This window comes from Aptenodytes forsteri, unplaced genomic scaffold (genome assembly GCF_000699145.1).
Source record: "Aptenodytes forsteri isolate BGI_AS27 unplaced genomic scaffold, ASM69914v1 Scaffold15, whole genome shotgun sequence".
In the NCBI taxonomy this organism is placed as follows: domain Eukaryota; kingdom Metazoa; phylum Chordata; class Aves; order Sphenisciformes; family Spheniscidae; genus Aptenodytes; species Aptenodytes forsteri.
The window spans coordinates 10,599,350-10,613,331 of NW_008795129.1; the positions used below are offsets into that span (position 1 = coordinate 10,599,350).

General features: G+C 55.1%; 1 protein-coding gene across 2 annotated transcripts in view; it reads left to right on the forward strand.

Moving 5' to 3' along the window:
• Nucleotides 1-1,190: 1,190 nt before the first annotated feature.
• DNMBP (dynamin binding protein) overlaps nt 1,191-13,982 on the forward strand; it is a 31,857-nt gene continuing 19,065 nt past the window's right edge. The window contains exons 1-4 of one of the 2 annotated variants that reach the window (XM_019471664.1): nt 1,191-1,262; nt 2,755-2,933; nt 5,232-5,354; nt 5,912-7,852. In XM_019471664.1, the coding sequence (XP_019327209.1) occupies nt 2,789-2,933; nt 5,232-5,354; nt 5,912-7,852 (2,209 nt within the window). In that variant the 5' untranslated portion in view covers nt 1,191-1,262; nt 2,755-2,788. Of the gene's footprint in view, nt 1,263-2,754; nt 2,934-5,231; nt 5,355-5,911; nt 7,853-9,028; nt 10,545-13,982 lie in introns of those variants that run through there. The other variant, XM_019471665.1, reaches the window with a different exon arrangement.

Consider the following 13,982-nt stretch of genomic DNA (forward strand, 5'->3'; position numbering starts at 1 on the left):
GGGCTGGCTGTCAGGGAATGCTTTTCACATGAATATGTTTGTGCCTGTGTTTTATTATAACTGCAATTAAGGTGTACATGGCAGAACAATTGCAATCCTGCCTGCCCCTCTCAATCTTCTGTCTCATTGGAAAATCTTGTACATTTTAATGAATGAGTTCCCAGAGCTGCAGGTGAGTTGAGGAAGTGACACTGCTGTTTTCATGGGCAGGATCTGAGCCGCGGGCAGTGGGAGGGCCGTATCCTCAGCCCCAGTGACTGCAGCAAAGCCAGGGTTTGGGTCTGCAGCACACATGCTGTAATCCCTGCACTCCTCAGCCCACTCTTACATTACCTTTGACAGAAGAAATGCAAGAAATCTCACTGTACCATCATGTGCTCCTGGAGAAACTACCCCGAGGCAGCAATTATGCCTGCAATATTTTTTTCCTCCTCTGTGCAGGAGGAGGAAGTGCAGCTGTGAAGTTTGCATATTCAGAGTATGGCAAGGATTCCTAGGACCCTGAGCTCAGTCAGCAGCCTGTCTGCAGGGTGGAGGGCAGCCCCAGGTGCCTGCAAGGGGCTGCTACTGCTGTACCTGTCGCTGCTGCTCTCGGGTGTCCGTCAGAGCATGCAGCAGCATGTCCCGGCCACTCCACCTCAAACAGCGCAAGGCTCCTTCCTTGTCTTTAGCATTTCCAAGCTAATTGATGGCTCTTCCATCTTTTTCCCTGCTTCACATGGTCATGTTTTTAATACTGTTACTCCTTCTGCCTCAGTAGGTTCCTGCTACCCTGAACTACAGCTCTTTGTGCTCCTGATTCACTCCAGTCCATTCATCTCTTTTGGTGGCAAAGTGCTGTCGGCTGCTGGATATTGGGCTCTTTGTTTGGCCAGCCAGCACAACGCTGGTGACAAAGGGACAGCCTGTGCCCCAAGGAGCCCACGTGCTACAGGGAAGACAGGGGAGAGCAATAGGAGTGACGGACAGGACGGCAGAGGTGAGGGTGGCCAGGGGCCGGGGTGCAGCGTGCTGGCTGCAGCGGGGGCACAGCTGGGGGTGGGGAGGGACGTGCTGAGGAAGCTGTTCCTGCCGAGTACAAACCCGCTTTGTTCACAGGAGGTGAGTCGGACTGAATAAACACAGCGGTCCCGTCAGCAGAAAGCCTTTCCCTGGCTGGATCCCCCGCTGGCACTCGCTGGAAGTTGGCTGCACCTCGTCAGCGGGGCTGTTTTTCTCCTCCCTGTGTTAGCATCCCCTCTTCCTGACTCTCCAGGGCTCAGGTGGGCCGTGCGCGGCTGTATGGAGAAATGGGGGCCCTGTGTGTTCACTGTGGGTGGTGGTGTGTGTTGTTACTGTACTCTTTCTGCTGTTAGCTAGGTGGGACGGCTTGACAAGCCATGCTGAGTACGGGACGGGTAATCGCTGGCTGGGCAGCGCTTGGAGGGTGACTGTTCACCGTGCACGTAGAGGCGCTTTGGGAGGGGAGGAGGTTGGGTCCCATTGCAGGGAAGTTGTGTCGGACTGGACGGAGCAGGGACTCTGCTTGTGATGTGGGAGGAAAGCAGCCTGTGTCGGGGGAGCTGGTGGGGGAGGATGCTGACGTCCTGGCGTCACAGAGGGCAGGGCTCTGAAAGCACCTCGGAGAGGTGTTGGCAGTGCTGTGCTCTGCCTGTAATTGCAGTTGGACAGGAAGATGAAGGGAAGCACTCACCGGTCTGAGCTGCAGATGTTGAGGAATAATCTTAGGGTTCCTGGTTGCCTTGGACAAATGCACCTTTCAGTTCCTCTCCCGAGGGATCTGGGAAGAGAGGAAGGAGCAGCTGAAGCTGTAGGACTGCTGCTGCCTTGGTGCAGTGTATTGCCTTGATGGTGAGGCTGCTTGGTACAAAGCAAAGATGATACAGAAAAGTGTCCTGGCTCAGCAGCTGCTTCCAGAGGAATGGGGAATCCAGGACATAGCCCTTGATGAGGATGTCTTTGCCTGCCTTCAGGTCCCCTGGCAGGGGGAATTTCAGCCGTGGCTCCCACAGCCTTGGACAGGGTCTGCACCCTCATCTCAGCCTGGCTTCTGCCAAGAGCCATGGTGAGGCCTCCCAGGAGATGACTGAGTCTGGTACCTAGAAGGCAGAAAGGGCATTTTCAGCCAGGTCTGAGGATGCCCAGGCTGGGTCAGCCCAGGCGGGGGTGGGAAGAGTTTGCCGGTGGGGAAGAGGATGGTGGGGTGAGCTTGCCTGAGGGGACTTTGTGCCTCTTTTCTTGCTGGGCAGAAGTGTGACGCTGCTCCAGCACACGGTTCCTGTGGCCCTGAGGGGTGGCATGGGGAGGGGGATGCCTGTGCCCATCCTGCCAGAGCACGCATGGTGGGACTGTGCAAGTAAGTGGTGCTAGCTGCCCACCCAGCCCTGGCGGGCTCAGGGCCCTGCCCTGCATGTCAGGAAAGTGCTGAGCTTCCTCCCCTCCTCTTGCTTCCTTCCTGACGGGAATTCACTTCCAATTTTCTTGCTGCTTCTCCCCCCGTTGCAGCACAAACACGTGTCCCCACAGAGATAGCCAGAGGGGCTGGACAAGCAGGTTAGACCATGGGGGCTGCACTGCTGGAGACCCTTGGCTCCTGTGGCATGCTTCACGTGGCAAGGGGTTTCAGGGAGCTCAGGACAGGACACCCTCACACTGTTCCTGCCTCTTGTGCTCAGGAAGGGTTTTACTTTCTGAGCATATATGTGATAATTTCAGGTGTTTCTGGCTGCTAACAAACTTCCTGCTGTGTCTCAGCCTTAGGTACTGATCCGCCTTCAGACCCGGTGCAATGGAGGCTGGCTCCGTGGTACGAGCAGTCTTTGATTTCTGTCCCAGCGTCTCTGAAGAGCTGCCCCTCTTCGTGGGAGATGTCATCGAAGTGCTGGCCGTGGTGGACGAGTTCTGGCTCCTGGGCAAGAAGGAAGGTGTCACAGGTAAGAGCTGGAAATGCCTGCACCTGGATCCATAGATGTGCCAGCTAAACATCCACTCTGTGAGCACACCTTCCCTTGGCCAGCGCTGTGCAGGACCAGATTTGATGTACTAAATCTTCCATGGGACTTTGCTTGGGACTGAGGGTGCAGGTTGCCCGCCACTGGTCTCCTGCTAGCTTTGCATCAACTATTCAGACAGCTCATTTGTTGTTTTTTGAAGATTAGTGGAGGGTCAGTTCTCGAGGAGATGAGAGCTTCACAATACTAGTTGCTCCGTCCTCTGTGGTGAGACAGCCCATTTCCTGGCTAGTTTATGCACTGACCCGCTGTGGCAGTGGAAGGGGAGAGAGGAAACAGATGCACTGAGAGTGGAAATGCATCCACATCCAAGTGACCTCGTCAGGTCAAGTCAGTGGGAGATGCAGCGACAGAGTCTGTGTGTCCCTCTGAGCCCTCTGACTCAGACCCACTTCCTCCTTTCCGCTTTAAAGCATTTTCCTGCACAAGCTGCCATCAATATCTGGGTGCTTGAAGTAGTGTGCAAGTCTTTTAAACTTTTGGAGGGGTGTGAGAAACTTCTGAAGCAGCAAAATGCTCTTAGTGAAACACTGAGAGTCTCGTAGTCCCTGTTTAAGCAGCTCTTTCACATCTTAATACTGATGTTGAGAGGATGTGTGAGCTCTCAGGGAGATGAAAACCAGGCCACTTCAAAGCATAAGCCTGACTCTGTCTTCAGCATGAGGGGGGCACTGGAGCTTCATCCCTGGTCGTGGAGATGGGGCTGCTATTGCAGCAGCAGTCTGGGCTCTCTAACAGCCGCGAGCTGTCTCCTGGCTAAAACAAAGACGGACAGGAGCAAAGGTGGAGAGGAGGACTTCTCTCCTGTGCTCCACGTAGCTGATAAATGGCATTGAATGAATGCATGCCTGATCCTGCTGCTGCTGCTGAAGTCACTGGGCACAAATTACTTCTGCAGAAATCACCAGTATCTGCTTCACCACAGTTTTGTCTCCCAGCATAACTGATGCTCTTGTTCTGAAGAAGATGAAGCTATTAAGGAATAATAAACAGATGTGTGTTGTAGCTCAAAGATAAAGAAACATGCTGAAGTCAAACAGAATGGTTTTTAATGACCTTTAACTCAAAACCCACTTGCATTCCTGCTTTCTCTTGGAACAGCTGTTGTAGTTTTCTGCCCAGTTTTCTAAGCTGAAGTTGTAGGGAATTAAAAAAACGCTTTTGAGTAGACGCTGTGGAGGTGCTGCAGCCTACCAATAATAATACTTAGTACCCTGGGGAATAATTAATGTAGCTCCATGACTTCCTTTCTAACAGCATTAGGTTATTTCCATGTACAGAGCAGGAAACTAAGACATGGAAAAAGAGGTAGAGTTGGTTAAAACTGTGAAGGAAGCCACTGAGGCTAGCAGCCTGTGGGCTGCTGGTTGCACCTCAGGATAATGACAGCAGATGCCAAACTGCCTAAACCCAGTGCAAAGTTCTGGATATGGCATCTCCAGGTTTTATTGGAGAACGTGGATGCCATATTGGGTCATCAGAAGTGAATGCTGGAAGTGCTACTAGCCCATACTCCATCACAACCCCTTGCCACAAATTATGAAAGATAGGAATGACATTTTTAGTGGCCTTTGCAGTGGGCTCTGCCATGTCCCATGCTCCCGGGACTGAAATTAGTAGCTGAGTGGTATCTTGTGATGGCCAACAAGTGTGCGCTGCCCCGTCTGGCTGTGGCCTGTTCAGAATAGCTGGGCATCCAGCAATGGGTGCCATGGTGAAATAGGTGCACAGAGGTGATAAAGTGGGGAAGGTCCCTGGAGCCTCAGCAGCGCTGAAGCTGTGACAGAGCCTGTGACTCACAAGACGTGGCCATCCCGAGTGTGGTGGCCTGACTTCTGCGCTGCGGCCACGCAGGGGCCAAGCCTTACAGAGTGAGGAGCACCAGGTGGATGTGCCCAGTCACAAGACACTGGTCTCGTGGTCCAGCACTACTGGATCTCTCAGTCCTCATCGTGGCTCTGAGTTGGGAAGCAAGCAATGAAAGCAGAGAAAGTCTAGTATGTCTGTTCCCAGAAACTCCATGCTGATAGCACAGTCCCAGCAATGAACACAGCCTGTTGGTTGCCTGGAGTGAGCCGAGGGCACAAAGCTTTTTGTTCTCTGTTAGCTCTTAAGCATTTAAAACCTCAGGAATTCCTGACTCCCAAACGAAAGGAGGGTGGAGGGAGTGGTGGTGGGCTACAGGAAAGACTCGTTGCTGACAACTGCTTCTCGTTTTAGGGCAGTTTCCTAGCAGCTTTGTGGAACCTGTGGATATTCCCCCTTTGAAGCAGGGAGAAAAACTGTTTGTTTGTACCAGTGACTTCACATCTCAAGAGCCAGGGAGCTTGTCATTGCAGAGAGGTAATCGCCATTCCCTTCCTTTGCTTTGCATCTCATAACCTTCACCTGTCCTTCCAGAAGCATGAACCTAGTCACAGAATCCTGCCTAGAGTGGCAGGAGAGACAGGGAATTTCCTAATACCTCATGACATGGGTCATGTCAAATGCACCATGGCCCTTTGGGCTTCTGGCACTCTGATACCGGTTTTTCATGATCTGTCATTACTCTTGAAACTCAAAATATTGTCGTCATGTGATCATAGTAAACTTAGAGCTGCCTTTTAACTGCCTTCCAATCCCCAAATCTTAGACTTGCATTTGGGGGAGAAATGAAACCTTTGGTGCACCTTCATGGCTTAGCAGCCAAAACTGTGTATCTTAGATATGTGTGTGCAAGAGGCTGCCGATGCTTCATGCCTTACCTCCATTCTGTGCTCTTGTGGATACCCAACACGCACTGCGCTCCGTGCAGAGTGCCAGACCTTACCCACAGCCAGGAAGGACACGGACAGGCAGGAATAAGAGGTGGGAAGCAATCATGAGGACAGTTTTGAACTGGTGTGTCTCATTCCCTGCAGGAGACCTGGTGATCCTGGGGGGGTCCCTGGCCTCCAGCTGGCTCCAGGGCCGAAGCAGCTGGGGTTCCAAGGGCTTTTTCCCCTCATCATGTGTGCGGGAGCTGTGCCTTTCAGTTTGGAGCCGTCAGCTGTCCCAGAGTGCTCTCCTGGAGGTGCCTGCCTACTCACTGGGCCAAGCCCGGGCCCTGATGGACCTGTCTGCTCAGCTCGAGGAAGAACTGGACTTCAGGGAAGGGGACGTGATCAACATTGTTGGTGTCCCAGAGCCTGGCTGGTTTGAAGGTGAGCTCAGAGGCCGCAGGGGCATCTTCCCAGAGGGTTTTGTGGAGCTGCTTACTCCTCTGCGAGCACCAGGAACCTCAGTGGATCCAGAGCCCACAGGGACTTGTGACACCAATGGGACAGTGGAGATGCCCCCCAAGGAGGAGGAGGAGCCAGGGAGCACCTATGGTGTTGCCCTCTATCAGTTCCAAGCCCTGGAGTCCAAGGAACTGGATTTTGATGTGGGTGACAGGATTCGGATCGTAGGCATTCTGGAGGATGGCTGGCTGGAGGGGGAACTGAGAGGGAAACGCGGCATCTTTCCACACAGATTTGTGAGGCTGGAAGCCTCTGAGCCTTGCAGGGAAAATGTGGGTGCTGGGGATCCCCAAGGTGGAGGCAGCTGTGGAGTCACTGTCCATCAAGACACAGAAAGCACCTGCTCCGAAGCTCTTCCTTTGCCAGGGAAAGATGGCAGGGAAAAGGAGGATGGCTCGGCTGCACACCCTGAGCCTGACACCATTTTGTCTCACATGGCGGGGAGAACAGAGGGTCATCCTGGCACAGATTTGGAACAGCGTCAGGCCTTTCCTGACACTGGACACCAAGGGCCACATCCCAAAGGCACAGCAGACTCCCTACCCTTTGACTGCACAGAGACGGTCAATGGCCTTCTCCCCGCTGCTCAGCTGCTTCCCCAAAATGGCAACAGGCCTGGCCAGGCAGGTGAGTTGGAGCCTGGGGGGACCATTTCAGCCTCCCCAGGAAACTCAGAAACTCACACCCTGCCTGAGCATGATGGAGACACTCCCACTGTGCCCCCGCAGGCTCCCCGCTCCCCCCCAGATCCTTGCAGGAGCCAGGTGATTTCTTCTAACAGCTGGGCGGCATCCAAACCCCAGGAGAGCCGGAGCAGCGCCCAGGACCTGGACAATTGGGTGGATGGTCAACAGGAGAAGTCCAAACCTTGTTCCTCCAGCTTGGGAGGTGCCCAGGTGGGCCTGGACACATGGGCTGGGAGCTGGGGGGAATGCTGCCCGCTTGCAGCGCAGGGGGACGGCTGCACGGACCTCGACTCCAAACTGACAGAGCAGCTGGCGCAGTTTGAGAAGAGTCTGACAACTACTGGCGCTGAGCAGGACAAGGTCTCACGACACTTCTCTATCTTGGACTACAGCTCTGAGAAGGACATTGTCCGTGGGTCTCCTGAGTGTGCCCCCCACACCAGGCAGCCAGAGAGGAGGAAGGCCCTGAGGCCACCCCCTCCTCGGCCCAGCAGCCTTGCGACAACCCCCGTGCACACGCTGGGTGGCCAGGTGTCCAAAGGCAGGTCTCTGTCCTTCTCAGTGAAGCCCTCCCGGCCTGCGCCCCGGCCTCCGTCAAGCAACCAGCGGAGGAGTGTGGCCCCTCCGCAGCTTCAGCCCAGCGCCCAGGAGCAGCGGGCAGAGGAGGGACGTGAGGACTTGACACAGGCAGGATCAGCTTCCCCCCACTCCATTCTGCTGACGAGGATCAGCGAGGTGGAGCGAGACCTGGATGCTTACGGCAAGACCCGCGCTGAACTAAGCCTGATGCTGGAGGAGCAGCAGGATGAGCTGGTGAGAGCGGAGACCCTGGAAAACCTTGATTTCTGTGACTCCAACATCGAGAGCCTCAGCGTGGAGCTGCAGGAGCTGAGAGGTGAGTCTGCAGCAGCATGGGATGGGGGTGTGTCAGGGGGACAGCTGGCCCCTGCTGCGTACAGGCATTGTTGGAGCCAGCCTTTTATTTCCTTCTTTAATTCCTGATTTTGGTCGTTTTGTAAGCATTATTGCAGTACAAGTCATCATGATTTTGCCTTGGAGAACCACAGTGCCATTCTCTGGACATCCCTCGGCCCTGGCCTTCCCCACCCCCTTTTCCTTCCAACTCTCCCATCTCCTCTTCCAGCCCCACTGTACATCCAGAGCCCTCATCTGATCCATTCCCAGTGTGTCTTTGCTCTCAAGCAAAAACACAGCTGCTGCAGGTTCAACCTCCCTGCCTCACCCGCTCTTAGCTGTAGGGGAGTGAGCAGCAGCTTCAGAGTGGCTTTGCTGGTGGTCCTGCAGTTGAGATCTGAGTTGATGTCTGTGACGTGCCTGCCCTCAGCCTGTCAGGACGCTGGGTTTCCTGCAGTTTCTGCTCTCGTAGTGATACAGACCTTTGGGGACTTGTCACTCAAATCAGAGGGGATGTGCAGAAGGGTGCTGAACCTGGCCTGGGAGTGGGGAGGGTTAGTGGGCAAAAAGTAAAGCCTGCTCCTGTGCTGCTGCCGTCCATGGAGTCCAACTGCGCTCCGTGCAGAGTGCCAGACCTTACCCACAGCCAGGAAGGACACGGACAGGCAGGAATAAGAGGTGGGAAGCAATCATGAGGACAGTTTTGAACTGGTGTGTCTCATTCCCTGCAGGAGACCTGGTGATCCTGGGGGGGTCCCTGGCCTCCAGCTGGCTCCAGGGCCGAAGCAGCTGGGGTTCCAAGGGCTTTTTCCCCTCATCATGTGTGCGGGAGCTGTGCCTTTCAGTTTGGAGCCGTCAGCTGTCCCAGAGTGCTCTCCTGGAGGTGCCTGCCTACTCACTGGGCCAAGCCCGGGCCCTGATGGACCTGTCTGCTCAGCTCGAGGAAGAACTGGACTTCAGGGAAGGGGACGTGATCAACATTGTTGGTGTCCCAGAGCCTGGCTGGTTTGAAGGTGAGCTCAGAGGCCGCAGGGGCATCTTCCCAGAGGGTTTTGTGGAGCTGCTTACTCCTCTGCGAGCACCAGGAACCTCAGTGGATCCAGAGCCCACAGGGACTTGTGACACCAATGGGACAGTGGAGATGCCCCCCAAGGAGGAGGAGGAGCCAGGGAGCACCTATGGTGTTGCCCTCTATCAGTTCCAAGCCCTGGAGTCCAAGGAACTGGATTTTGATGTGGGTGACAGGATTCGGATCGTAGGCATTCTGGAGGATGGCTGGCTGGAGGGGGAACTGAGAGGGAAACGTGGCATCTTTCCACACAGATTTGTGAGGCTGGAAGCCTCTGAGCCTTGCAGGGAAAATGTGGGTGCTGGGGATCCCCAAGGTGGAGGCAGCTGTGGAGTCACTGTCCATCAAGACACAGAAAGCACCTGCTCCGAAGCTCTTCCTTTGCCAGGGAAAGATGGCAGGGAAAAGGAGGATGGCTCGGCTGCACACCCTGAGCCTGACACCATTTTGTCTCACATGGCGGGGAGAACAGAGGGTCATCCTGGCACAGATTTGGAACAGCGTCAGGCCTTTCCTGACACTGGACACCAAGGGCCACATCCCAAAGGCACAGCAGACTCCCTACCCTTTGACTGCACAGAGACGGTCAATGGCCTTCTCCCCGCTGCTCAGCTGCTTCCCCAAAATGGCAACAGGCCTGGCCAGGCAGGTGAGTTGGAGCCTGGGGGGACCATTTCAGCCTCCCCAGGAAACTCAGAAACTCACACCCTGCCTGAGCATGATGGAGACACTCCCACTGTGCCCCCGCAGGCTCCCCGCTCCCCCCCAGATCCTTGCAGGAGCCAGGTGATTTCTTCTAACAGCTGGGCGGCATCCAAACCCCAGGAGAGCCGGAGCAGCGCCCAGGACCTGGACAATTGGGTGGATGGTCAACAGGAGAAGTCCAAACCTTGTTCCTCCAGCTTGGGAGGTGCCCAGGTGGGCCTGGACACATGGGCTGGGAGCTGGGGGGAATGCTGCCCGCTTGCAGCGCAGGGGGACGGCTGCACGGACCTCGACTCCAAACTGACAGAGCAGCTGGCGCAGTTTGAGAAGAGTCTGACAACTACTGGCGCTGAGCAGGACAAGGTCTCACGACACTTCTCTATCTTGGACTACAGCTCTGAGAAGGACATTGTCCGTGGGTCTCCTGAGTGTGCCCCCCACACCAGGCAGCCAGAGAGGAGGAAGGCCCTGAGGCCACCCCCTCCTCGGCCCAGCAGCCTTGCGACAACCCCCGTGCACACGCTGGGTGGCCAGGTGTCCAAAGGCAGGTCTCTGTCCTTCTCAGTGAAGCCCTCCCGGCCTGCGCCCCGGCCTCCGTCAAGCAACCAGCGGAGGAGTGTGGCCCCTCCGCAGCTTCAGCCCAGCGCCCAGGAGCAGCGGGCAGAGGAGGGACGTGAGGACTTGACACAGGCAGGATCAGCTTCCCCCCACTCCATTCTGCTGACGAGGATCAGCGAGGTGGAGCGAGACCTGGATGCTTACGGCAAGACCCGCGCTGAACTAAGCCTGATGCTGGAGGAGCAGCAGGATGAGCTGGTGAGAGCGGAGACCCTGGAAAACCTTGATTTCTGTGACTCCAACATCGAGAGCCTCAGCGTGGAGCTGCAGGAGCTGAGAGGTGAGTCTGCAGCAGCATGGGATGGGGGTGCGTCAGGGGGACAGCTGGCCCCTGCTGTGTACAGGCATTGTTGGAGCCAGCCTTTTATTTCCTTCTTTAATTCCTGATTTTGGTCGTTTTGTAAGCATTATTGCAGTACAAGTCATCATGATTTTGCCTTGGAGAACCACAGTGCCATTCTCTGGACATCCCTCGGCCCTGGCCTTCCCCACCCCCTTTTCCTTCCAACTCTCCCATCTCCTCTTCCAGCCCCACTGTACATCCAGAGCCCTCATCTGATCCATTCCCAGTGTGTCTTTGCTCTCAAGCAAAAACACAGCTGCTGCAGGTTCAACCTCCCTGCCTCACCCGCTCTTAGCTGTAGGGGAGTGAGCAGCAGCTTCAGAGTGGCTTTGCTGGTGGTCCTGCAGTTGAGATCTGAGTTGATGTCTGTGACGTGCCTGCCCTCAGCCTGTCAGGACGCTGGGTTTCCTGCAGTTTCTGCTCTCGTAGTGATACAGACCTTTGGGGACTTGTCACTCAAATCAGAGGGGATGTGCAGAAGGGTGCTGAACCTGGCCTGGGAGTGGGGAGGGTTAGTGGGCAAAAAGTAAAGCCTGCTCCTGTGCTGCTGCCGTCCATGGAGTCCAGAATTTCAGGACAGGAGAATGACGCTGCACTGTCGGTACCAGCCACAAAGAGCTTTAAATTGCAGCATGTCTGTAACCAAAAAGATGACTTTTGTCCTTGCAGCCCATAAAAATTACTCAGGGAGGAGAAATTTGCCCTGTTTCTATCAGCACATTTGGGCTCCGAAACCCAAAGATGCCATATAAAGATCAGTGCTGTTAATTACGTTATACTTGGTATTACAGTAGACAAAATGGAAAGACGGGACCACGTACATCTCCCACAGTCCCTTCCCCAGCTTCTCCCAGGAGCTCTGACACTGTAGTTCTGTTATCAAAACCCACGATGTGCAGGAAATGTGGGCACTGCACGCAGGAGGTGGAGTGAAATGCCAACTCCTGCCTGGGGATTACTCACTCTGACTTCATTGCCTCCATCCTCCCACTGCTTAATCAGTGCTGGGGAGCCCAGGCGCTCTGCTGCAGGATCGCATCTGATGCAGAGCACATGGGAATGAAGGCTGATACGGGTGCACCAGGGAAACAGGGTGACAAACAGCCTCCACGTCAGTGGCGTGCAAGAGGGATGCTTGGAAGGAGGCTTAGAGGATTTGAGGCTAGATGAAACAACTTGAAGGTAGGAAGAGGGAAATCTAGGCTGGATCAAGGGGAATTTTCTTACAGGATAGATCTTGCTGGGCAATGTCTCCTACCGTCCCAGTGCTTCCTGACAGAGGACGGGTCCTGTGGAACCTGTGCCCTGTTGGTTACTGGAACTGGAAGTTTTAGGCAGGAACTAACACACTATCCTGAGACATCCTACCTGTCAAGTTATCCCCTTAATAGTCTTAGGGGATTTTTTACCACTTCAAGAAACCTGAGAATCTATAAGTAGCCTCTCTGGTCCTATGATAAAGATGTGCCCTACCCAAGCTCTGCTGCATCCCTCCTGCCACATCCAAGTGTGGCCAGAGAGCATGTCTCAGGCTTGCTAGCCCAGCTTCAGTGCAGCAGGCCAGATCAGTAATGCATCGGCTCAGCAAAATGTGTTTGCACCATGCCTCAGGCGTGACTTCTGCCTTGACATGGTTAGGGGAACGTGGAGGCACGCAGGAGGGAGAAAAGCTTTCCCTAAGCATTGACCAGGAACCAAAGTAGGGCTGGTGCAGTCTTGGGGGAGCCCAGGCCCTTGGTGTGTCCTTTGGGGAGCCAAAGGAAGAGCAGAAAGTGTGTGGTTTTCTAAAACACATGTTTAAAATCTGCAGGTTGCTTCTTTGTATGTCTCGTGTGCACACTGGGGGTTTCACTGATCACCAGGCTTGGGCAGGATTAGTGCTTGCCCTCCTGCAATTGGAGTAGGAGGGTCCATTGGTTTTACTTTTGTCTTCTACCAGCTGGGAGCATTGGCTGTGCATACCTAACAAGTGGTGCAAGAACCTGGGACATGGATGATATGCATGGACTCTCCTGCTTTCTGTCTAGGGCATGTTGTGGTCGTCTCTTGGTTTCTCATAGGAGCTCCTGTATTTGGTATGGAAAACTGGGAATATGTTGCGCCCTGCAGCGAGAGGAGTGTGTGTTTCTGTAGTGTCCTGGAAACTTACATTGTGTGTTGCCAGTGAACTCCATAACCCAGATAGTCCCTTCAAGCTTGTTCCTATCAGTGGGGGGGACCAGCCATTCGCCTTGGAGCAGGGAACCAGGCAGCTGTGGCTGGATGGCACTGCGTAGGCACTGCTCAGGGATGCTCTGTCGCGCAGGGAACTGCTCATCTCCAGCTCTTCCCAGGACCTGTGGATGAGGGCTGGGAAAAAGGTGGGCTCAGCATCAGGTTTGAGCCAGGGACAGCCTGAAGGCCTCAGTTTCCCCCAGTGAGGTGTGGAGCAGAGCCCAGCCTCTGCTAGACCGCGTCATTTAGCCTCCATGCTGGCAGGAGCCTGAAGGCAGGGGAAGGAGATCTGGTATCCCATCTTTGGTCTGTGGCTTCCTGTGGTCTCACATGCCGTTTCCCTTCCCTGAGGACATTGGTCTTGGGGCAGGGCCTCCGCATGCTCCAGTGCCCTCCTTTTCCCTGCCTCTGAGCCACCTGTGGAGAGGCTTTGGCAAAGCTGCGGAGCCGGTTTGGGCGGTGAGAGCCTGCCCAGCCCGGCCTCCCTCCTTGGGGCTGGTTACTGATTACTTTGGGCAGCAGGTGGAGGAGGCCAGGGCTGGCAGTGATTGGGCCCACGCCTCTTCGTACCCTTGCTGGCTGGTTTCAGGAAGCGGTGCCTGCGTTTCACTTGGGACAGGAGCGCTGGAGCAGAGCAGAGAAGCAGCGTCAGCTCGGGCTTGGGCTCAGAGAGCAGATAGCAAAGGGAGTCAGCACCTGCGCCACACCCCGACAGGACTATGTGCACTTATCCCAGCACGAAACACAGTGTGGAGGATCTGAGGCAGGAGCCACGGCTCCTGGGCTGGGAATATGAGGACTGCTGTGCCGTGCGGAGAGAGGATGTGGCTGAGGTGGGCACACTGCGTGGTGAGGCTCACTGCAATGACAGACCCAGGCCGAGCAGGCAGTACTCGGGCTGCCAGAGAGCAGACAGCAGCTGGGACGGTTACAGGAGAGGGGAGGGCATCTCGGTGGACCGACGGAGCATGAATGGAGACTGTGGAGGTTTTTGGAAGGGAGATAGCCAGTATGCGGACTGCAGGAGAGTAGACGGTGCTTGGGAAGGCAAAAGCCAGGATAGAGAGGGTAGAAACTATAGAGTGTATGAGAGGGAGGGCGTTCAATACAGAGGCTGCAGTTCTGAGATAAGAGAAGGGCGGTACAGACAGGACAGAGTAC